The sequence below is a fragment of the Cloeon dipterum genome, chromosome 3 (genome assembly GCF_949628265.1).
Source record: "Cloeon dipterum chromosome 3, ieCloDipt1.1, whole genome shotgun sequence".
In the NCBI taxonomy this organism is placed as follows: domain Eukaryota; kingdom Metazoa; phylum Arthropoda; class Insecta; order Ephemeroptera; family Baetidae; genus Cloeon; species Cloeon dipterum.
The window spans coordinates 29,598,709-29,624,196 of NC_088788.1; the positions used below are offsets into that span (position 1 = coordinate 29,598,709).

The 25,488-nt window shown below is 40.3% G+C and overlaps 2 protein-coding genes across 2 annotated transcripts in view; both read left to right on the plus strand.

Moving 5' to 3' along the window:
- The first annotated feature begins 318 nt into the window (after window positions 1–318).
- On the plus strand, window positions 319–23,644 carry Cht7 (chitinase 7). The gene is made up of 14 exons (XM_065482876.1): window positions 319–515; window positions 13,922–13,988; window positions 14,794–15,288; window positions 15,534–15,713; window positions 16,881–17,004; window positions 18,443–18,752; window positions 19,250–19,488; window positions 19,671–19,870; window positions 20,540–20,757; window positions 20,849–21,144; window positions 21,287–21,434; window positions 21,533–21,841; window positions 22,036–22,240; window positions 22,708–23,644. The coding sequence occupies exons 1-14, from the start codon at window positions 513–515 to the stop codon at window positions 22,926–22,928; spliced, it is 3,015 nt and encodes a 1,004-aa protein (XP_065338948.1). The 5' UTR covers window positions 319–512; the 3' UTR covers window positions 22,929–23,644.
- A 1,336-nt stretch (window positions 23,645–24,980) lies between these two features.
- Window positions 24,981–25,488, plus strand: part of mwh (multiple wing hairs) — a 53,110-nt gene continuing 52,602 nt past the window's right edge. The window contains exon 1 of the mRNA XM_065485171.1: window positions 24,981–25,280. Coding sequence (XP_065341243.1) covers window positions 25,054–25,280 — 227 coding nt within the window. The 5' untranslated portion in view covers window positions 24,981–25,053. The remainder of the gene's footprint in view (window positions 25,281–25,488) is intronic.

The window sequence follows — 25,488 nt, forward strand, 5'->3', positions numbered from 1 at the left end:
ATTTGTGCATTATTTATATTTATTCCTTTGCCACAATTTTCCCACCATGCAACATTATTTCCAATAGTTTTAAATTTAAATCGCAGAGCTTAAGGTGCACTGTTGATATGAAGTTTTTACTCATTCCAATTTAATTTTCTTTTAAATTTACGCATATTGAAGGATTTGAATTGGCGATATGAAAAAGCTCGCGTGTAAAAAGAAGCGAGTGGAAGTGCAGGAGCAGATAGGCGGGAGAGGTGGATTCGATTCGAGTTTTCACTCGCGCCGAGTGTTCTCATTTCGACGGGAGGTGATTGGTGCCCCTTAACTTGACGGCTCTTGGCTAAAACCAGGCGCTCAGTAGTGCAAGTGAAGGAGCCGAAGAGCGACGAGTGAGTGTGCGTTCCTCTGGATATCTACCTGATCGAGAAGCTAACTTCACTTAACGCACGCTTTTCGCAACCAGCAGACAGAGACACCCTCCTCCCTCGCACGATACCCTCTATATAGAGGTGAAATATTTATTCAAAATGGTGAGTTCTTTACTTTCGGTCTGTGGTTATTTCCACAGGTTTTTCAGCAAGGCCACGTTTTGCGTTTTTTTTGCGGTAGGTGAGGTCAAATTTAATGTGCACGTGCTTATTTGCCACGCGCATTTTGCAGAAATGGCCAATTTAGGTAATTAAATGGTTGTGTTTTTGCACTGGTATTTTTCACTTAATTGTTTTTTTATAGCTATAAACTCATATGACAATTTTCCTAAGTTATGAGAAATTTTATTTTGTTGGACTATAATGTACGACAATACCAGATACAGTGTAGAGAATGATCTTAAATTGGAGTTAAAGAAACGGAAAAAACGTATAAACGTGAATAACTTAGTCAATCAGTCAACAAAAGTTTAATCTCTTCAGTTTCATTAGGTGTTCCTAAGGTTTGTTGCAGAATGAAATGAAAAATTATTATTTTTCTTCTTTTGGCCAGTCAGGCCGGAGGCGTGTAAGTTTCAAAAGAACTGAACAGGTTGTAACGCAAGCTCTTTAGCTCACTGTAGCAAGAGCGCCAGCTGCGTATTAACCAATTTTCTCCACTTTTCCCAACGAAACTTGTATCAAAGCGAGTGTGTAAGAGAGTACGCGAGGAGAGAGCGACAACAGAGAGAAAAGTCACCTATACTAAGCTGCATGCACTCATTGAAGTCAGTGGGTCAAAGCAGTGGGTCACACTCGGCGGCATCCAGACTAACTTGCTCTTCAAAATCAAATCACACGAATCCACAATCTCATCCTTATCAATTGGCGTTTTGTTTGCGGCTCTGGTTGCTCTCGGAAATATTTCGCGTTATTGTAAGTGGGCCACGCACTCGAATCGTTGGTCTAACAGGCCGATTTGCAAAACGCACAGCGGCGGACTGAATTAATGGCGATCAAAAGAGAGGGTCCGCCCATGCTAGTGGTAGCGCGGCTGCTATAATTTTATTGTTTTCTTTATTCTGTGCTTGAAACCGGAGCAAGGCCACCTCTGTCACGACAATTATGTTTTAATCTGTGGCTTCTACTGACTTGGAGCTATAGCACTGAGGGCAGAATTGGATATTAATTGGCTCTTTGACGGCCCACGCCATGCAAATTCTTTGGAAATCTGGCTAGAGTTGAAGGCTGACTTCTAAGACTAAATTAATTAAAAACTTATCGGTTCTAAAAACGGGGTATTTTATTAATTAATTTCATTCCTTAAAAATCACGCTGGATTCTACAATGTAAAAATACAATTTAAGCGCGTCCTTAAACTCATTGAAGTATTTCAAATTGCATAAATCGATCTTTTACAGTGTTGTTTCGATCTTGGCAAAAGTCCAGAACAGCATGCCGCGTAATCGTGCTCTATCAATCAGTCTGAACTCACATTCAGTAGCCGCATTTGTATTTTAATTCAGTCCAGCACATGCTCTATTATTACGTAAAATATGTTCGAAACAAATTCTCCCTGCAGCTATCCCTTGATAATTTTCGAACACCGCCCATGCAGAATTTTATTAAGTGCACAGCTTGTTGCCCAAATTCACCAATTGGAGCAATTTTCGTCTCGCGAATCGACTCTCTCGTCGGAAATAATCGAAATAATGGTAGGATGTTTGAAACACACTCGGGTGACTCACAATACCACATATAATCACGCCGCGAGTTATTAGAGGAGGCGTGGCTGCCTACCCTGAGAGGGCAAAGACCTGAGCCTAGGTTTGCAGCAATAATAAGCAACAGCGACCAGTGTGGATCGGAGAAAAAACGGCCTGGTTCTTGTCGTAATTAGCGAGAAAGTGAAAGGAATAAAATGGTTTTGTGTGCGAGCTCGAGTGCCGAGCCCGTTCGCAGCAGAGAGACCGTCGGCGCAGAGTCGGCCACAATCACCACAGCATATGGGTTTCTGGAAAATGACTTCCAAATGGATTTTCGGGGGTAGGATTTGCGTCGACGGGCGTTTCGGGGCACTTGGAGAAACGGCCGTTGAAATGAGAGCGCGTAGAAAGTTTGTTTTACTAAAAACGGCGTTTGAACTGCAATGCGTGTGTGTGTTCCACTTATTAATGTCATCATCGGCCAGAAGACAGCACGTAATTGTCTTTTGAAACCTCTTGAAACGATGAGTTCCCGGCCGCTTGAGCAAATATCGGGCGTGCTTTGAAAGGCTAAATCTCGGCGCCGACAGAAACCTGAGGTGCATGACCAATTCAAATTGGCAATGAAATCACAATGATGCCCCATTTCAGATTACTTTGCACATCCAACGCACAAAATTATTGTCTATTAAGAACTCAAGGTCTCCTTTTTAAAAGAGATTTAAAAACATATCTTTATTTAGTTTCATGCTTTAATTTCATAGTTTTTATGAAAATAATGTAAATGATACTTTTCTCCACTCCTTTCTGAGCGCAAGTCATCAAAATGCAAATCACGCCCGGAACCAGCAAGAACAGGTCAATGCGTAAGTGACCGCACGGAGAGTTAAATGTACTTGATTGCCGTCTGGCTTGTTGAAAAAATTCAGGGAGCAAACCGCCTTGGCAACAAAAAGTTGGTTCCCTTCCTGACTCACCACATGAGCCAAGGCCGATCTTCCGCAGAAAACGATTCCCGATAGGCCTTTCCACTTTTCGAGACTTTATTTGCTCGCAGCCGACACAGTTCATAAGTTTAATTGAAGACGTTCCACTTTCAGCCCGTAGAAATTGATCGAGGTAGCATAGACCACACGTTATTATTTTATATTGACTGAGCGCGAGTATATCTCCAGAGAAAAGTGCGAATGTCCTCGTCACACAAACGAGAGAGGCGAATAAATGAAATAAATACGTCACTTTCACGCACAGTCGATAAATTATTTCGAGCGATTCTCGTTTAGAAAATGAGCCAATGATAATTTATTGCAATGTGCGCGCGCCGCGTTAGCAGGGCAGTGGAGAACGTATTTTAATTAACGGCGACGCTTATCTAAAGTGGTTCTCAGTCAGCTCCGTGCTCCACATTAAATGGGATGTTGCTCAGGAGCATCTGAATAAACTATGGGAGCAGAAGAAAGGGAAAGGTTGCCTCTGAAAAGTCCATCGAGCCATGAAATTGAGGTTTTTCCTTTTCTCATGATTCTCTGCTTAAATAAAATATCTATTCAATTTTTTCTATGGAGGCAAACTTTAAATTAAAGGAAATGCTCTAATTCTAATAAGATCAGAAAGGATTGCAAAATTCCGAGATCTGCAGCCGCTGCTGGCCTTTGCACTTCCAGGTCAAATAGCTCGTTGTGCAAACAGAAGAAACGTTTGTCAGGCGTTAAAATCTCCGCCTTCTAAGCACTAGAAAATAACTCTAGGCGATTTGAGCAGCTGCAGTTGCGTCAGTTTTTTGTGTTACGTTCACTCGCATATATAAGAGTGTGTATGAATAATGATTGCAAATGACTGTGTGTGCTTAAATGCAAGGGCGCCTCGGGATCTCAAGCGTGTTACCTCTGCGTTTTTATCAGACCGGAGAATGAATGCAGGGTTCTTGGCAGACTGACGTCCGCTGCTCGTCTTCTTGCAATTTTCGCCTTCGGGCAAGCGAGCACTACACCTATCATGTAATGTGAATAAACTCTGATTGAAGAAATGCGTACTTTGTGGCATTTGTGAGTCTCTCAATGAATATTAAAAATAATTGCCACTATTGCATGGGAAAATTATTAAATAAAAATAGTTTAAAGTATTAAATTAAAAGTGAATGGATTTGATAAATATCTTCCTCCAAGTTGAAACTCCAACTTCAGGTTTGCGTTACAGAGAGCAATGACATTTATTTAGATCGCAGTATAGAGAAAATTCAAATAAATAAATAAATTATCTTCTTATAAGAAAAGTAAGAAGTAACTTATCCTCTATTTAAATGTGAGCTCTGCTTATGGATATACAAATCTCGCTGAATAGCAGAATCACGCACGCTAGAATACTGGTTTCTAAATGTAGCTCACTGACAATAAGTAGAATGCTTTTTTATAATTGTCATGCACACACATATGATGTTAGATGTGCCAAGTGGCAAATAAAATTACCGTATGCACTCCCCACTCTGCAGATTTTTCATTGTCAAAGGCGGTGGCTTCTCGGCGGCCTTGCCACCTGGGTCTCAGGTATGGGTTACTGGGCTGCGACTGTGTATGTCGAATGCACCTCACTCTCGGCCACATTATCCTCTTTCTAGTCGTCTGTTGGGGAAAATCACGACTTTCAAGACCGCTTCTCAAACTAAATCAAACAGAAATAGGTTATCCGCGGAAATCATAGTCGGCGACTTGCGGCAAAAGGTTCAACAGACTCCCTCGCGAGCAAAAAATGAGTTGATTGACACGGTTTCGCGTTTCACTCGCTCATTTTCTACATGCGAGGCGTGAAAAGCTTCTCAGTGGCCAATCAGGAAGTTAAGTTAATTGCGTACAATTAATCGCACTTGGTACACCCCTCGCGTATTTTTTTCTAACTATTTTCAATCACTTTCCGCAGTGTCAGCTTTCCAAAGCGTATAGGATCAGTCTTCATCGAGCAGCATTTCGCTCAATTTTTACGCATATATATATATATATATATATATATATATATATATATATATATATATATATATATATATATATATATATATAGTATATCATTCCGTCGACATACACGTTTCCAGAAGTGCATTAGATTAGAAAGCTCCATAAGTATTCACAGCGATCAACTGGATCGAGCGGATTTTGCACTTGAAATCATATACATAGCTGCTGGTTTCACGCTCGCAAAAAAATCAGCAACACTTGAAGGGCAATAAAATTTAGAGATTTGCGGAAGTTTGCTTGTGATGTAAGCCGCCGTTTTACAGCCTTATTAAATGAAGAAGGAAATGTAAATAAATATCTACGGCTGTTAATTAGTTGGAATATAGTAGATTCTTTTAATGTTGGTAATTTTTACATGAATCTAATTTTAATATTTGGTAGTCATTGCAATTTGCAAAGTCATAACTGTTCGTTATAAAAATAAAAGAAATCAAATTTATTCAACGAAACTACACAGTTCATCATTTGCATAACATGTAACCTTTTATTTACCTGTTTGCAATGTAATTTTTTACATGATAGATACTCAGATAGCTTGCGCCGCGCAACAAACATAAATAGAAAGCTACACTGGCGTTTTGCACTGATTCCAAGGTTCATGAAATGTCCCATATTTTGTCCGTTATTTATGTGCAATGTAAAGAGTCGCATATTAAACCTACCCAGAAGAGGATCGAAATTGCAAATAAATCTAGTCAATGCCACTCATTGACAAACTCGCCTTTTCCGCCAAGCATTCTCCATCAGATCCAATTGATTAATGGAAAATATTTGACAGCATATCATACGCTCAGCCAACCTTGATATGCACATTCCGCATGTCCATTAAGCGAAACGCCCTGAACCACATCACTCTTTTCACCCCCGCCGTCTTTTTGTTAATTTTTTCTCCTACTGTGCTCAACAAGAAGGAAAATCCGGTCCCGAGACAGACTAAAAAAAGTCCGGCGTGCACGCAGCTGACGTATGACCCAAGTAGAAAAATGGCCAGCAACAAATCCCGTTCTCGATCTTTCCAATTGAAAATTGCAAGGTCATCTGTGGCGGCGTCGGGCACCACGCCCTGAGCTGAAACCTTCCTACTTCTCTCGCGTCCTGCCCGGCGAGAAAGACGTCCAAGGTCCATCGTCCCTTATTCTCGCCCCACCCAACGCACGCCCGCCAACCCGCCGGACCATGCCTTAAGAGGTGTGCGAGTGCAATTTTACATAACGCACGAGAAATGTTCGAGTGATCGTGGCAGTGTCGAGAGATCGAACGCGGCCATCGGAACAGAAAGTGCGACTTCGCGGCCAGCGGGAAACCGACCATCTTGCACTCGACCTGCAACAAAGATTAACTTTGTCCGGCTCATTGCTCCTGTTGACGAGTGGCGTGCATTTGCCATTCTCTACTGGCGGCAACTGTCACAAATGAGCGCAACTCGGTTTAAAAATGAGTCATTTCAAACATTTCACTGAAATAATGCCAACGTAGCATAAAAAATTCTTATGAATAACTTTTAACGGAAGATAAGCATTTAAAACAATAAACTTTTGAAAAAACATGGATATTTCAGTTAAATCATTTTCTTGAGCACAATAAATTTTGCTAACTTGCTTAATTCAATATATTTTTATGAACATACACAAATAATATAAATTAAGTGCAGCTCTCGCCTTTTATTTAAATTTCATCCTTCATGATTTGTCTCTGTTTTGTCATAAAACCTCGACTGGGATGTGGAAGTCATATTTCTTAATTAGCAGCATAAAAATAAAATTATCAGCCTGCGAGCTAAAATAAAAAGCATTTTCATGCCCATTAGCGAATTTTCGGGCCTCTCTTCGCACGCATCCTGACAGGATCACTTTATGGCCAACCTTGACTTGTGCCCCACTCGGTGAGGGCGACCCTTTCAGATTTCCGCGGCGATTATAAATCGAGTTGGCTGCCTGGGCGCACCAGGAAATGGACTACTGCCTTTGTATAGCAGAGAGGGAGATGCGGAGAGTGATAAAAACACATTTCCCTTTACAACGCGTTTGAGGCGTAAATTTATGCAACAATCACAGCATGCAACTTCATTTCAGGCTACCTCTAGCCGTTAAATGAACTGCGGGTTGTAGCTTCTCACAGCAATGATAAACTCTTCTAATAATTTTTTCCTGAGGCAGATTATGATTTTCTTATTGCCTCTAGCTGCTTCAGACTAATTTGAAAGCAATAGAAAGGCAGTCCAAAGCTTTATTTAAAAATTAAGAGCATTTTATCAAATCAGGAGGCTATCACTGCAACGTGATTGGAACAATGTCATTTGATTATTGTATTCAGGCTTACAAATATTTGAACTGCCCCATTTTATGAATATGGAAAGTTCAGTTTTCGCCTCTTTCTACACTTCTTATATAAACAAACGCAAAATTCAGGTCACGACGTTTGAAATTAGCATAACAAAGGTTTTTGCTAATTCTGGTGTTTGCTTTGAACTTAGAGGGGGTCTAACTGTGCTAATTAATCATGAAATAGCTTTCGTCGGCATGATAAGTTGTGAAACTCATGCCAAGTGTGAATTTTAATGTTTTTTGTGCAGCTTTTGTGCTGCTGAGAAGCGAAAGGGATTATTGTTATTCCGATGAGAACTTTTTTTATGACAAGGTCATGCCGATTTAGCGGCAGAAATGGAGAAAATTACTCTCTCGCGCAGCCAGTTGTTCATTTGAAAAACACACACACGCCATGAGACAAACGCCACGCACTGCGAGAGTAAATAAACAAACAAACAGACGCAATTATATGGCCGTGAAGATATTTTGAAGCGTTAGAACAATTTCTGCTCGTAATTTATAGCAGCCAAGTGATTTCTGAGTTATGTAATATGTGCGTTACCTAATTTTTGCACGAAAAATTCACTTCCTTACAAAGCGCTCATTAAATTGGCCCTCTCTACAGCAAAATAAAACACAAAATTTCATTTAATTAACGTGCGTTCATTCGCATCGTGACTGCTGTCGGCATTCCTGCAAACAAACAGCGGAGCGCTCCGACTTTGAGAAGAAAAGCGAGCTTTAAGTGTGTCACTGTCTTCCAAAGAGAGGATTGCTTGCCTAATGAGCGATTCAATGTACTTTTTTCATTTTCCACAGCAAATTTTTATAAAACGATCGATATACCTTCAGAAATGGTTAGATAATTATTATGGAAGATCGATCAGACGAGGACAATCACCAATTATTTCCGCTCGTGCATGACTCAAATGCTCGAGTAAATAAACACGGTCATTATTTTCATTTGGCATCGTGCTAGACGCGCCCAGTGAAGCATGAGACGCACGACGCCAAATGACCTGGACAAAGAGCTAGACCTGCCTGCCAAATTATTCAGGCCGCGATGTTATTTAACGCTAAAAAGCACGTGGACTGATTCGCAAAACCCGCGATTGTAGTTCAGTAGCATGGTGATAGATCAGTATCGCGAGATCGTCTATTGTGATCAATAAATTTTTAGAATTGCGTCGACCTACTTGTCTCTGAATTAGAAACTTGAAAGTATGTGTTCGCATTCGTAGGTGGATTATTTATCAGGAGCAGGGAAACGGGTTCCAACCGCAAAGATCAAAGCTAATTTTGCAATAATTCTTTAATGAAACCAATGTGTGGATGGTTCACTCTTTGGTACGAAGAAAGCACTTTAGAGGGCAAATGAAAGTTCCCTACTTACATTTCACTCTAAATCAAACATTTCAAGATCTAACAATGTTTTGGTCCGTGACCCCTTGCTTTATATTCAAATATTGCCATAACTCGACAAAACAACAGTTCATTTCTTGCACCACCGAACGACCGCTCTCTTTTCCCTCGACTCTCTTCACACAATCTGCTTTTATTACCTTTATTACCACAGTTAAAAACAAAAAGCAGTTGAAGGTTCAAACGCATAAATAATATTTGCTGCAGCATGAAAAGTATGCAATTACTGTACTCGCGAATAAATTGCCTTGGAACACAATGCGAATAAACTGCTCACTTTTGTGAGGGGGCAAAAGACGTGCGGCTCGCTTCTGAAAATATGAAATGCCGCAACAGAAACAATGGAGTCGTAAGTGGAGGCCTGCTAGTCTCACATAATTTACGTTTTGCAATCGTGAATAAATCAACACAGCATTATGATAATATTTGAAATTGAAGTAGATTGGACTCGAAATGATGGGAATGGGAAAACTCTTATATGGCTTTTGGTCCAATTTGCACTTTTCTCAAGCTGAATGAGGTTTTATCATCATCGTCATATCTTAAGCAATGAGGATAACAATTGACTTCCTTTTTCGGAGCGATGTATTCTTCTTGATAAAGTAATTGTCTTGAAAAATGAAAACAGTAGTGAAACGGGTTCAGCCCTTTGATTTGTTCGTTCGAAGTGATCGCATCAATTTGAATCACGTCTTACCACATTATTCGATTACGTTCAAAGCCACAAGCCTAATTTCGCAAATTGCATCGTACATTTAGAACAATGAAGCTGAGTTCGTGGAAGTTATCAACAGAATGCATGGCCAAGAGGTGAAAATGACAGCTCACCGTACGAGACAAACGCTTTTGTTGAGTGCCGACTGATATCACTTTCACTGCGACCATTCAAATCTCCGCCTTTCTCTGCAAAATGAGCAAAAAAATTAATTTCAGATCACTGGCTCATGCTGATACAATTCCCAATCAAAAACTTCCTTTGTGGTCTAGAACATCAAGAAAGTTTAATTTGTGGATGTCTGCTAGGCCGTTAATTAGCGACTGCAGCTATCGTAGGGAAAAGCAGGCGAGCTTTTTGTGGAGACAAAGATTGAAATAGGCGCACGTACAATGCGGCTCTCCCTTTCTCACTTTGCCTGCATACGTTCGATTTCGATTGAATCAGCACTACGGTGATAATATCCGCTCTCCTTTCGCACAAGGATTTCCCTCAACCGCTCCGCTCCAAAATTCCCAAAGGGGTGATGATAAAAATTTAATTGCACATCCTGCTCAGAATGGATGTTATAAAAAGAGGCGGAATTAAAAACAAACTGAATATCCGTATCAATATTTTTTGGCTTTATTATTGAATTCAAGGACAACTTTATCCAATCAAGTAGTTTTGAAATACACAATCTTAAAAAATCGCATCTCTGCTGGTTAATACGTGTTGCTCTAAAAGTTAGCAAAAATGCTTCTCATTGACCCTGAAAATATGGACGTGGTAGGAATTTTTTGATTTAGTATCCCAAGAAAGTTTAAAAAATAATTACTCACGCCTTGGAGTAAAATTATATTAATATGACTTGCATTTTTTAATCATTTTCATGAAATTAAACCAGGATGCCACTAGAAAAAATTGTAAATATATAGCTGTTAAACAAATATTAAATCTTAACTAATGAAAGGTAAAGCTTCAGGCTTTCCTTTTTGTCCATAATTCTCTGCAGACATTTCAATCACTCATCTAGGACGGCCGAAAGCAAACACAGGTTTCACAGACAAATTAATTGATTGTGCCGGCGTGAAAATCGAGGACCAGAAGCAGCTCCCACTTTCTCTGCCGGCTGTACCGAAAGAGAAACAGACCCGAGAACGTGAGTGAGGCCCGACCTTGACTGGTGAATAAGCCGCGACGGTGACCACTTGCGCCAAATGACACCTCAACACGTAGGAAGTAAATCTGCGGGATCCACACCTGCCTGGTCAAACCCGAGATCGAGACTCAGGGTCAGGTGTGTGTGGCTCTGAAGGCGAGAAGAACGAAAACTGCACTAGTTGCACGTTGTCAACGACGCATTAGTTTATGTAATTAATTCGTGATAAAACGCGGAAGCTGCTGGCGGCTAATACTTTTGAAACGCACGCGTTTTTATTGCTCAGAATAGAGCGGCCAACTTTCTATTTCCTGACGGACAAACCCTTTCATTAATACTTATTGAGCTGCATTTTGGTTTATGAGCCCTTCTTTTAATCACTTGGCGTTTGTGAATGAACATGGTAATTGCCGCATGGCGTGCTGCTTCTAATAGGCCGAAAATATGGAGCTTCGATTATTGCACTTGATTATTAGTTTATGACGCACTCACGTGGAGATGCAATAAAAATTTCACTAGCTCACAAGCGCCCGGTTTGCGCTAATAACAAAGAAATGCGTTTTTCACATTCCACAGACAGTTGGATTGAACTAAAAATTATTGCAAATCGCCAGATTTAGAGTCATCAGAATTTTAAAGAAATGCTGCTTTGAATTGAGAAGAGAAATTGCCACTTTTAAAAAGTTGGATTCATCTTTCAAGCAGAAAACCGCACATTTCTCCTTTCATTCTTATTTTAATTATGCATCGTAACCATATAAACGTAATCATTGAATCGTTCCAAAAGACACAAAAAGGAGCTGCAAAGAATGTGCAGCTGATTCTCTCAGCTAACCAAAGCTATACGCTCTGATTGCACTCTACATACATTGTACTTTTTGTTACTCTTTATAAACTTTGTTACTCTTGTTAGAATAGTCAATTAAAAAAGCAAACAATTAAAAGGAAATGGACAGCGAGAAATGATAATAAAGAATAAGCTTCGAGACTTCACAATTTCATTTTTCAGGATATCTTACGAATATCAGTGCTAAAATTCCTGTACAGCAAAAAATTATCTGCTAGAGCAGTGTCAATAAAATGAAGTTTGACTGTGGTGTCCAATTATCTCATCTCTTTGTAAATAATTACTCAAAATGCATTGGTGTGTAAAAGACTAATCTATATAATTTGATTTGTTGTTCCTACAAGTCGATTAACATACACGAAAGCTAGAATTAAATATTTTTTAGTACTCTTCAGTTAATTATTTATGATTTCATGCATATGTGTCAAAAAAGCTTTCTTTTTGTAAGTAGCGCAGTTTTTTTTTAAGAAATACAAGCTGCTGTAAAATGCGGTCAAATCTGAATGGATTAGGATGCGAAAATCATGGTTCCCAGAGAACAGTGCCGAATTTAAAATTTGTAACTTCAAGAAGGACCCATGGTGTTAGCCACATATTATTTCAACTTTGCAGCCTTTCCAAACACGATGTTATTGCTGTGAATTACGCACTGACTGAAGCGTGCATCAATGATCACAGCAACGGCAGACCATCTTGGAAATTATAAATTAACATGTAAGCACACGTGAAACGCAGTTTTTTAAGTGCTCGAATTAACATTAAACAGTTTTGCACATTCGACAACAACTTTCACTCTTATATGGAAAAGAAATGGTTATTGTCAACTGTTGAAAAAAAGTTGCTTGGCTAGTTAATAATTTTGGTGGCTGAAAATCACGAATTTTCGCAACTTGATGATAAAGATAAATCCGAGAATTCCGCCTTTCACCCACGTAGGAAACTGTATCAGACGAAAATTCTGTGTCAAACGCCGGTTGAATGGCAGTTTGTGTTTCGCATTATGACTACGTGTACGGCGCATTTTTTACTCCTTACTTATTCCTTTGGACACGATTAATATGCTAGACCGGTAAACGTCTATTGTTCTGAACCTCGGAAGTCTCGACCGCATTATTTCACTCACTTTCTTCATTGATGTTAGGGCTTGTCGTTTACGAACATGGAATTGGTAAACACAAATGAAAGTGGAGGAAAATATTAGGGAAATCTGTCTCCTTAGTAAGAATCTAGAGGTTTATTTTTAGACTTGAATGTATAAAAATGTATGGATAATTTTACCTTTTTCAAGGTAACGTTTACACTTAGAAGTTTTCACAGAAATTCAAGTTATATAGGAAATGAGTTGACTCAATAGGAATTCATGATTGTAAATTTTGCGTAGAAGGTTAGAAAACAGGAAATGGATACCTTTCCGGGCCGCAGCAGGATGAAATGTTTATTTCGTGATACACCGCAAGCTGTCTTTCGGATTAATCATCAAGAATGGAGAAAACAATAGGGTTATAGTCAATTATGGTTTGATTGGCCCAGGGTTGGCCGAGAATTCACGCTCCAGTAGCGCCGCCTCCTAAGCGACTCACATGATTCAGTTTTGGGGAAAGGAAGAGCCTAATTTCCCAAGTTAAGCAAACTATCTCCACAATTTATGATGTCATTTCTTCGCTCTGCTGGAGCCATCTTTCAAATTTTTGACGCGTAGAAGTGTGTGCCAATATTTGAACTGTTTGCCACAGTAGCACAACATATTACGCGCAGACCTTGTATATTATAGCAAATTGATGGTTGCACTTTCCTCGTTTTAACACACGAGCAAAAAATGAATGTTTACACGTTAAACAAAATCATTTCATCTTATTATAGGTGTAGCAATTGACATACTAATTTATTTCATAAAACTCGCCAAGGTTTCCCTCACAAATACACATTTTACAATGATGTTTCACTCATTTATCACTCTTTATCTCTTATAACCATTGAAACAGGAAAAGTTTTTATTGCTTTTACCGATCTCGTACGTCTGTGATGAAATGCAATTGGAACAAAATGATCATTTTGCATCGTATGTTTAACTGTTCATTAATATATAATCTCTACGTTACTGACCTACTTGATTTTTTAATCTAGAGCAGGAAAATAATTAAATGAAATTCTTACAGTATATATTTATGTATGTTAGGTTTCGTGGAATGAAAAACCAGGAAGAATTGCAAAAGTTAATCAAAGTAGTTGAGTAACCCAAAAAGTGGTCACTTGCTGCCTTTTTGGCACTTCTTACAAAGGTCAGTCAACACTTAAGTCCATCGTCGAACCTGCATCGCAACTTAACTGCTTTTTAATCCCATAACAACTGCTAAACTTGGCTAATTTCGCATTCGTTTTTGTTGCAGGCGTCATCACGTCTTAGTCTCGTCCTATTGGCTGTCCTAATCGCCATCGCCGTGGCTGCCTCAGATGGTGAGAAAATCCTCGTCGTCACGTCAAACCTTTTACCAAATCACGCGTTTTTTTCATCGCCAGCGACGATGACCGACGACATTTGCGTGTTTGTTTGCGAAAATTGCCTCTGACTTTTCAACCTGCGCATCTGCTGGTCACAACCTGCAGCCATCTCACTGACTTTCCACTCTTGAAATTGACAGCTCTCGTCGCTAGCTCTTGATCAAATTACCAGCATAATTACATGCTCTGCCGCCGAGTAAATCATGGCAAACGCACTTTCTTTGCCAAAACAGCCGTGCGTGTGAGAGTTATTTATCTCAGTTAATGACTAGAGGAAAGGTCAGTGAACTATGTCTCGATCCGCGGTGACCCCAATCGGGTGTCTTGTGAAAGTTTACGACACTTAATATTACAATGAACAGCATGTGTGTCCGCCGCCACGCTTCCACCGACTTATAATAATGTGAGTCGGCCACGTTGTCGATTACTTCAATGATTTTGGCCAAAGATCGTTCATGCAGAAAATAATATAGTAACAAATAAATTAATTTATTAGGAAGCCTCGTTCATTTTTTATCTTTGAATTTTAATTATTACCTATAAATTTAGGAAAGTTATCGAATCTTTATGGGAATTATTAGAACTCACAAAAACCCAGTAACTTTATAGTTTTCATATTTTTTTTTTGTTACTTACAAAATATTATTTGTCATCGAGGCACGGTGTTATTATTAATTATTTATTAATTCATAACTTTTTTATCTGACTTGTGCAAATACCGTGACGACTGCTAACACCTTAAATCTCGTTCTTCCCTCAGGCCCGGTGCGTAGAAGACTGCGTAGACCAATTAAATCATCAAGCTCTAGTTCCTCAAGCCCTGCAGCGGAAGAGGCAGTTCCCGCTGCGCCGGTGCCGTCCAGGTCTGCGGTGACGGCCCTGCGCACGCGCGGCGACCAGGAAGTGTCTGCCAGCGTTAACCGGCTGCGCGTGCGCAACAGGCCGAGCGCCGGCTCCAAGAGCACCAGCAGCAACACCGTCAGCACCAGCACGGGCCCTGACGAGGATGGCTACAAGGTGGTGTGTTACTACACCAATTGGTCGCAGTATAGACCTAAACACGGCAAATTCTCCCCCGAAGACATCCAGCCCGACCTCTGCACTCACATCATTTTTGCCTTCGCCTGGCTGAAGAAGGGAAAGATCTCGTCCTTCGAGTCGAACGATGAGACCAAGGATGGAAAGACCGGTCTCTACGACAGAATCATGACCCTCAAAAAGGCCAACCCTAAGCTCAAGATCCTCATGGCTATTGGTGAGTTTCAGCCATTTAGAAAATTAACTAATTGCGTCTGAATTAATGATTTTCTATTCAAACTATTTGATTTTTGAGAAATCAAATGAATTGAATTGGTAAATTAATAAAAAAATCTTAGATATTATTGTGACCCCTTTTTTACGATGACCTCTAACTTAAAATTGCAATTAATCCAATATTTTAATCCTTACACACAATTAGAGATTTTTAACTCGCTAAATTTGTGCCCGAATGCATTCCAGGTGGATGGTCTTTCGGCACGCAGAAATTCAAGGACATGTCGTCGACCAGGTACGCTCGGCAGACGTTTATCTACAGCAGCATCCCCTTCCTGCGCGACAGAAATTTCGACGGACTGGACATGGATTGGGAGTACCCCAAAGGCTCTGACGATAAGAAGAACTTTGTCCTCCTCCTGAAAGGTACGGATTAGAAATCGCCCTCGCAAGCTCGTGCCTCGGAAAGGCGGAAACGTCACTCATGAAAATAGAATTAGCGGACGACCTGTCTGAGTGTATCTACACGCACGAGCAACAAGTGCAATTTCTCCGTGTCGTGAAGGGACTAACTCTTCCTAACTCCCTTAAATGGTCGTTTCCGCAGATAAAAAGCCGCGCGGCTTCTTCCTTTATCATTGTAGAAAGTTGCGGCTCTTTGACGTGATTTCGTGCATTTTTAATTTTACCTTTTTTCTCGCGGTTGTCAGTCAAACGTTCGAGAGCGCGCATATTGTTTCCGATTTTGCACGAGCGGTCGTATAATCTCAAAAATGAATGGCTTCAATAACGCCGACGTTTGCGTTTTTATTTTCGCGTGTCGTGACGTGCAGATCCTAGAAGGCGCTCTCCTTTACTTTGCATGGCCTCGCAGCAATCTCCGCGGCTATATTTTTGAGTATCACGTTGATTGAGGTCCATTGTAAAAATTTACCGTGGTGTGAAAACACTTTTCGGCTGTTAACCCAGATTTTTATGTAATGCCCTTTTTAATAATGCAGACAAATGATGCCGTCAATCGGGCGCCACGGCGCAATTTATTTTTCGTTTCTGTCTGCGTTTATTGTCGTTACGTGTGTGTACATTCAGCAGTCCCGCCAATTGTTGCTGCTTCTCAGAAAACGTTATAGTAGCAGGCAAATGCAAGGCCGCTTTACAGTGGTGTAGCTATTAACGATCTCATTTTTTCCACTGTTATGTGACTTAATATTCTTTCCTCATGAAATCTTATGACCTTATTTACGTTTCATAATTTCAAACAAATGATTTCAAGTTGAAGTGATGGAAATTGCACTAGAAACACCAGGCGATACAAAACAAGTTCGTTTATTCAAAAATAAATAAATAAACAATGAAAATAATATCTGATGATCAAAGAAAACTTCCAACAAAATTGATATCTATTCCTCCTAAAAGTCATATTCACTAAAATAAAATAATAATAATTCTTCTTCGTCTTTTACGAGGCCGCACAATAATTACACTATTAGGTTTTGCGATTTTGTTTATATTAATGTTTTGTAAGCGTATAAAAACTTAATACTTTGCTGTGGATAGATCCTTTATCTAGTTTTGCTTAAACTTGTGTTTCAGAACTGAGAGAAGCGTTCGAGGCCGAAGCCCAAGAAGTCAAGAAGCCCCGTCTTCTACTGACCGCTGCTGTCCCTGTTGGACCTGACAATGTTCGCGGAGGATATGACGTCCCCGCTGTTGCTGGGTAAGTTTACAACATTCCAATGAACCTACGCTCTGCGGAAATTTACTATTCGTGAGTTAATAATGAATAAAATTCATGCAATTCACTCTGCGATAAGAATTTTGCCGTAATGTTTATTTCCGCCTGTCAACTTTATCGCTCTCTACGCGGCTATTGTTCAATCAGCTGTGAAAAATGAAAGTCCCCTTGGCGCGGAGGAACGAACTGCGTCCTATATTATTTCAGACAAACTTGGCGTATTGAAAGTGCGGCGTGTGTTCGTTGCCGTTGCACCGAAATGGCCCAAGGGCTCAAACAAAAGACTTTATACAAGGAATGATACTGCCGCAATGAAGTGAATTCTGTTTAACTCGAGATAGCTGCACCTGTTAGACACTCACACTGTAGTCGGCGGCTACTCAATTAAACGCTCGCTTCTGGAGGATAATTGTGCAACGCTCTCGAGAGTCGCAGCTCACTTATGTAACACTTCACGGGCCCCGTTTCTAACAGATTTGTTTACTCGCAGGAGCGGTTCTCATTGTTTGTTTTGCGTGCGTAAAATCAGATTGTGAACTGTGAAGCTAAACCGTATCAAAATTTCAAAGCATCATTTACTTTTTCGCATGCGATGAACAGTATGAGTTTAAATAATGAGAATTTGTACAGAACCGACACTTGAATAACTAATTTTACTCTTGTTAAGTCAACACATAAAAATCAATTAGTAAGATTATTTAACAGCATTTAAATAAAATATCTTGTCCTCTGAAAGTCCCATAAACGTTCGCTTTTTCCATTAATCACCATTTTTGGTCAACATTAAACATATTGGTTCATGGTCATTAAATGGAGAGCTGCTGCTACCCTACAGCTAATTTAGAGCTCGGGTCTTGAAGGAGCAGATTGGAATCTCTGGAGTAAATGAGACGTCGATAAGTATGGACAAAAACTGGATTCGCTGGGAACCGCAAGAGATCGAACTGATTTTTCTCATCACCGCTGTCGATTCGATTATGTAAAGGTGCGCGTGTCCGGCAAAAAGCGAGGAGTATCGAATTAATCTCGATCGAGTGACGCAATGTGACTTGGGCAACCTGCTCTCTGGCTTCTGGTTCCACCAGATTCGGACGCATTTTCGGAGAATAAACCTCAGTTTTATTTTGCGCACGTCGTGCATTCATAAATATAAATCACTGCTGACCAAATGTGCGTCTGTGTATTGACTTCCAAGTCGGGGCAGCCGCAAGCTGCAATTAATTTTCAATTTAGGCTACGTTTGTTGCACAATTTTTGACAGGAGTAATGTATTTTGCCTTAAACGGCCGTCCAGTAAAAGCCAATAAAATAGCTGATTACGATTACTATGTGATTCGAACGTGCTTCAGGCTATTTACACGTTGCAAAACTCTCTTCTACTACAGCTGCAAAACATTCCTGAATTTTACGCTATCCTCAGATACTTGGACTTCATCAACCTGATGGCCTACGATTTCCACGGCAAGTGGGAGCGCGAGACCGGCCATAACGCCCCCCTGTACGCGCCCTCGTCCGACTCAGAGTGGCGCAAGCAGTTGAGCGTGGACCACGCCGCCAGCATGTGGGTGAAGCTGGGGGCGCCCAAGGACAAGCTGGTCATCGGCATGCCAACCTACGGACGTACTTTCACCCTCGCCGACAAGAACAACTTCCGCGTCAACGCGCCCGCCAGCGGTGGTGGCAAAGCTGGAGATTACACCAAGGAGGGTGGATTCCTCGCTTATTACGAGGTAAAATACATTTTTCTTTGCAAATAATATTTATTTACGAATGATAGTGTAACTTAATCTAACTTTATTCTGAATGGGTGCGAGTAGAAATTTATAGTAGTTTTAACATTTACAAATTCTTTGCTGTAGCAAAAAATTAACAAATAAAGTCAACAAATACCCAAAATATTTTTATTTAATTTGATTGTATTGTAATCTTACTGAATTTTGACTGCAAAATTACTTTTTGTATAATTTTTTAATTTTATTGATTTTGTTTACACTTTTTAATTTTTTTAAATAAAAAAGTAGTATTATTTATTTTTTTAAAATAATTAATTATTAATATTTTATTTATTACCTCATCACTTAATTTAGTACAAACTGAACACAAATTACGTAAGCTATGTGAAAGGGGTTAACTTTGAATTTAAAATTTGTCCAGTATTCCTGACTATTAAAATAAATCGAAAACTTTGAATATCATAGCTAATATAAATGACAATCATGAACTTCAGGTTTGTGACATGCTGAGAGCTGGAGCAACTTACATTTGGGATGAAGAGATGAAGGTGCCCTATGCCGTTCAGGATGATCAGTGGGTTGGATTTGACGACGAGCGTTCTATCAGAAACAAAATGCAATGGATCAAGGATAATGGCTTCGCTGGCGCCATGGTTTGGACCGTGGACATGGATGATTTCACCGGCACCATCTGTGGAGGAGGAGTCAAGTATCCCTTGATTGGAGCTATGAGGTGATCTATTTATTAATAAAAATTTAATAATATAAATTAGTTCCAATAAAAAAAACATTTGCTTCGCAATGGCGTGTTAGAACCGCATTTTGCGTGTTGATATCCGTGTTGTTTCTCTTTCCCTTCCTGCAATGCAAATTAGTAGTGATGACAAGGCTAATTTCACTCTCATTGTTAATCAGGGAGGAGCTGCGCGGAATTCCTCGTGCCGGCAACGCCAAGGACATTGACTGGAGCAAAGTGACCAACTCGGTGTCTGACAAGGACGAGCCGAAACCGTCGCCGATCAAGATTTCCGTGAGCGATCTGCTGAACAGGGCCAAGCCCCAGCGCAAGCAGAGCACCGCCCTCGCCACCGCTGCACCTGCCGTGGACACTAACTGTAAGCAAGCGAACCCAATTCTTTGCAAAGCAAACAAGGGCGTGCCCGCAGAAGAGAAAGCTGGCGAGAAATTTCGCTCCCACAATGCGTACATGCACTGCAGCAAATGCAGATTATTTCTCGCCTCGCGGTCTGGCCCGCCGTCTAGACTTGAAAGGAGCCGCCGCCCGCTTTGCTTTATTACTTTATCATGACTGGCCCTGGATTCATGACTCTTGCGGAGGACGGGCCATAAATTTTTCTCTAACTAGCTTGTTTTCACGCAAAAATATCTTTTCGTACGTTTAAACAGAAATAAAATCGTTTTGCTGATTTTTTTACGATTTTAGAGAGTTGGAAGCCATATATATATATAGATGCTCAATAAAGCGTAAATTGCTGTCCTTACTTAAACGCACTTTTTTCGTTTAAAATGTAAGTTAAATGAGATGCTTTCATAATTTTCCCTTAGCACTATTTCTAACATACCAATTATATTTAAAATTTGAAAAATTCTCAGACATCAATAGCAATATTTCTTTATTTCACGGTAACTAATCAATTTTTAAATCACTTTCCACTTCAATTTTTCTATTCTATATTTTCAACATCAGTTAAAATTATTTAGTCCCCTCTACTAGTATGAATAAATTTTAGAAGTGTAAATTGAACAAATTATTTTTCTTTCAGCTCGACCCGCCCAAGTTTTGTGCTACGTTACCAACTGGTCTCAGAAGAGACCTGGTCTTGGCAAATTCACCCCTGAGGACGTTGATACCAAACTTTGCACCCACGTGATTTACGCTTTCGCGACAATCAAGGACCATAAACTGACCGAATCCGACGCAAAGGATCCTGAAATGTACGAGCGAGTTGTCAAACTGAGAGAAAAGAACGCCAACCTGAAGGTAAGATCTTTTATCTTCTGGTAAATTTAGTTTATCCTGAGCTCTGTATCCGTTTGAATTTGTGCTGACGCTTTCTATTTTCGCAATGTAGGTTCTTTTGGCCATCGGTGGCTGGGCTTTCGGCTCAACGCCTTTCAAAGAGTTGACCAGCAACACCTTCAGAATGAATCAGTTCGTGTATGATGCCATTGAGTTCCTGCGCGAGTACAAATTCGACGGTCTGGATGTCGATTGGGAGTACCCCAGAGGCGCTGACGATAAGAACGCCTACGTCAACTTGCTGAAGGAACTGCGTCTCGCTTTTGAAGGCGAGGCCAAGAGCTCTGGACAGCCCAGGCTGCTGCTCACCGCCGCGGTGCCTGCCAGCTTTGAAGCCATCGCCGCTGGGTGAGCAGATTGAACTATGCAACCGGTGCAGCATGACGATGTTACCGGCTGCATACCTTAGCTGTAAAATAGAAAATTTCCATAATAAACTTGATGCAGTGGTTTTGCACGTGGGAATAAATTGTGACCGATATTTTTGCAGATACGATGTACCTGAAATTTCCAAGTACCTGGACATGATCAATGTCATGACTTATGATTTCCACGGCCAATGGGAAAGACAAGTTGGCCACAATGCCCCTCTATACCCTCTTGAAAGTGCCACCTCATATCAGAAGAAGCTCACAGTTGTAAGTATTTGTTAGTAAATTCAAAATTTACCCAGAATAGTTTTATTATATTCCTGATCAAATTCTTAACAATGTGCCCTCGATGTGTTCTTTCTCAGGACTACAGTGCCCGCGAATGGGTGAAGCAAGGTGCCCCCAAGGAAAAGCTCATGATCGGCATGCCCACCTATGGCCGCTCGTTCACTCTGGTGGAGAAAACCAAGTTTGACATCGGCGCCCCCGCTTCTGGAGGCGGCAGCCCTGGAAAATACACTGCTGAGGCTGGATTCATGTCATACTATGAAGTGTGCGACTTCCTGCACGGAGACAACACCACCCTTGTTTGGGACAACGAACAGCAAGTGCCATTCGCCTACAGGGACGACCAATGGGTTGGATTTGATGACGAACGCTCACTGAAAACCAAGGTAAAATCCGCTTAGTCATTATTTTTATTTTGAAGCCATAAAATTTATACTGTTTGATTTACAGCACGAGTTTGTTAAGATAAATTTGATTCAATGATTAATTTTGTAACATTAAATTAAAAGTTAATAACTGCGAGAAAAATACAATTTTTTGTCTTAATTTAGCCTTGCATTGACAATTAATTTTTTTTCAGATGGGCTGGCTGAAGGAGGAAGGATTTGGAGGAATCATGATCTGGTCCATCGACATGGATGACTTCCGAGGCTCTTGCGGCACTGGAAAGTATCCCCTGCTCAACGCTATGCGCCAGGAAATCGAAGGTTACAGAGTTTCTCTTGAGTACGAAGGACCCTATGAGAGCTCCAACCCTGGCTCCAAGGGATACACCACAAAGGATCGTAAGTTCAAATCCTTCAAATTAACCTAATTGGAACATGCCAACTGTTTTGGGCCCCTTGAGGACTCATCAGCAGAACTCTTCACAACTTGCTTAAGAAATCATGCCAAAGTAAATTTAAGTAAATTTTGAATTAATTGTTTGTTGTTTTAAAAAAAATCAACTGCACTAGTTGCTAAATACAGTAAAAAATCGGAAAAGCAAAAAAAAACATCTTGTTAAACTCCATCACTCGCTCTCCCTGCGAGAAAGTAAAATTCTTTCTTATAGAAATTCACAAGCCTTAGATTCCATCATTTAGATTGCCCCTTATTTCATCATATAAATATTAACAAATTAAAATTCTATGCACCTTAATCAAGTTGGTTTTAAAACATAATTCCGGGAAATATTTTCCACTAGAGAAAAAAATTTGGAAATCAGAACATTAAATTAATTTTTCTGATTTTTTAATTCGTGTGTTTGCAGCAAACGCAGTTGTTTGCGAAGAGGAGGATGGTCACATCTCTTACCACCGCGACAAGCTGGACTGCACCATGTACTACATGTGCGAGGGTGAGCGCAAACACCACATGCCCTGCCCGGCTCAGCTCGTGTTCAACGCCAACGAGAACGTGTGTGACTGGCCCGAGAACGTGGAGGGATGCATGCACCACACACAGGCGCCTCCTGCTGCCAAGCGGAGATAAACGAGAGTGGCCACAAAGTGATTAGCCAGGACTGTGAGGCCCAAGCGAGTGTAGTGGCACCCACGATTGGGCCCATTCGTTTAACTCTAAGTTCAAATTTGACGACAAAAATTGTATTAAACTATTTTTAAATTAATTTTGAGCATTCGTCCGTATTGTGCAGAACAGAGGCTTGTTTCAGATTTTCTCACCTGCGGATGACAAACATGGCAGCGACACTTTTTCCATTTAAAATGCTGTGAAATTAACTACAAACTTAAATCACGTTTTAACGCTGTTAGGAAACATTGAATTAACGTCTGCTTTTGCCGCATCCGCAGACTTTAAGTGTTTAGTTGAGTGAGATCCAAACCGACCGATGCCAAGTTTTTCACCCAATCTATCAGTTTTAGCTTTAAAGTTATCAAACTTGTGATCCGCCCTAGAAAGAATAACGCAGGTGCTTGGTCCAACAACCTTTTTATATTACACACGCAATATATTTATGATTCTTATTTTATACATAGTAGTTGTTAGGGAGTTATGCTGGTAAATATGCAGAACATGCGTGATCGAGTGAGTGAGTGCGACTCCGAGTTTGACGAAATAAATGAGTTGTGTGCGCCATTCTCAGCATCTGATGAGTGCATACCAATTTTCTACGCTCTCTTTCAATCAAAAGAGATCATTTCATTTGATGGTTGAGTGATAATAAAATTACACAATTGACTAAATAATTGTCATTTTATTTCATACGTCACCATTTTTACTTTAAGATTTTAACGTTATACATCAATATACAATTGATAACCTCAAAAGAGGATAAGGAATTATTAATTTCAATTTTTTAGGAATAAACAGAACTGTTTCAGTATAAATAGTGTCTTGCTTATTTACTTGAGTAATCTAAAAAAAGAGAAAGACATAATGAATAAGATACAAAATTAATCAAATTCGTGCATTATTGTTATCACAGGTTGCATATGAAAATTAATTTTCAAAGTTTACATTTAATGAAAATTAATCTAAAAGGGAGTTGTTTCAGCCAGCTGTATTGAAATAATTTTTTATACAAGTTGTAAATTACATCATCACGTTACTCGCCGGCAGCATTGAGGTTTTTCTCTTGTCTTGATTACTCATGACATTGCCTTGAGGCTAATTTAAGTTAAAAATCAGGCCGTACAAAATTTTTATTTAACTGCCATTTAATAAGTATGCATGGAGGCAAATTTCTATCCTTTAAAATGACCTAAAAATATCAAAGAAAAACTAAAATTGAAAAATAACAGCACTTAAGATTGACCATTTCCCATTTTATGATTTAATTCCACCAGAGAACAATAAAATGACTATTATGGCATTCGTATCTCCATTCAATTTTTGATAATAAATCTACATAATAATTAGTAGGGCCTGATACAACAGAGTAGAACGCTTACAAGCGACCTTCCAAAAGCAACACTATGTTATTTGTAGCGTCTCCCTTCAGGCAGAATTGTTAGAGTGCTACAAATGTTAATGGCAAAATTACCCTCCATTTTTTCCGCCTAATTGTATATATCCGGTTGGACCCTCGATCGCTTTCGAGTTAAACAAATTTCTAATTATTACTGTTGATCAGTTCAGTAACATTAAATGACTTTTATAAACTAGAAATCTCCAAATCTGGATTTTTTAAAGAGCATTGCACGTATTAAAATTAATGAAGTCCAGGCTGACACATGAATTGATCAGACTTTTTTCTAACGTGAAGCTAACGATTTTCATTTCTGAGATGTACTATTATGTTTAATAAATTCATTGTTGGAAAAAGTATTTTGATGCCTATTCATCGTTTCGGCATCAAGAGCGTGCGTTCCAGGCAACTCGAATCTGCCGGTTGCCCTCTCGACACCTGGGTGCTCGGATCATTAGCAGGTGATGCGCGCGTGACCTTCGTGCCCTGCCCGTCGACAACAAAGGCGGGCCGCCGGCTCGCGGAGCGATGCATTTTGCTGCGGCGAGCGCAAGTTCCCGTTACGACCCACTGGTACACAGACGCGCGCGCTAAGCAAGCACGGCAGAGCCGATATCGACGCTAGTTGAAGATGGTTAGTCGACGGCCGGCGCTTTCGCGGAGCGGCCGCACGTGAGCACCGCGCACATGGGCAACAACCACAGCAACGAGGAACTGCTGCGCTCGGCGGCGGCCGGCGGCCAGCAGGCAAACACTGCCGAGGCCGGCCGAATGGTTTTCCTGCTCTGGTTGGCACACAGGTACTGGAGCAACGTCGTGGACGTCGCCACCCTCAAGAGAAGCAAACGCAAGAAACGCCGACGCAATGGTTCTGACTGCTCCCTCGCCTCTGAAGATGATGACAACACTTCAAGGTAGGCCGTGGAGCGTCGGATTGTTTTCTACTTTAAAAATTATCAGCAGGGAATTTTTTACTTCCGTCCTAATTTTTAAAAATAGAGGAGAAATCGTTTAATAAGCCATGAGTTAGAATCCTGAAAATGTCTTAGTTATTGGCTTCGATCAATAATTCTTAAGCAATGTCACATGACTTGAGAACACTGTTTTTGAAACCAGCACAAT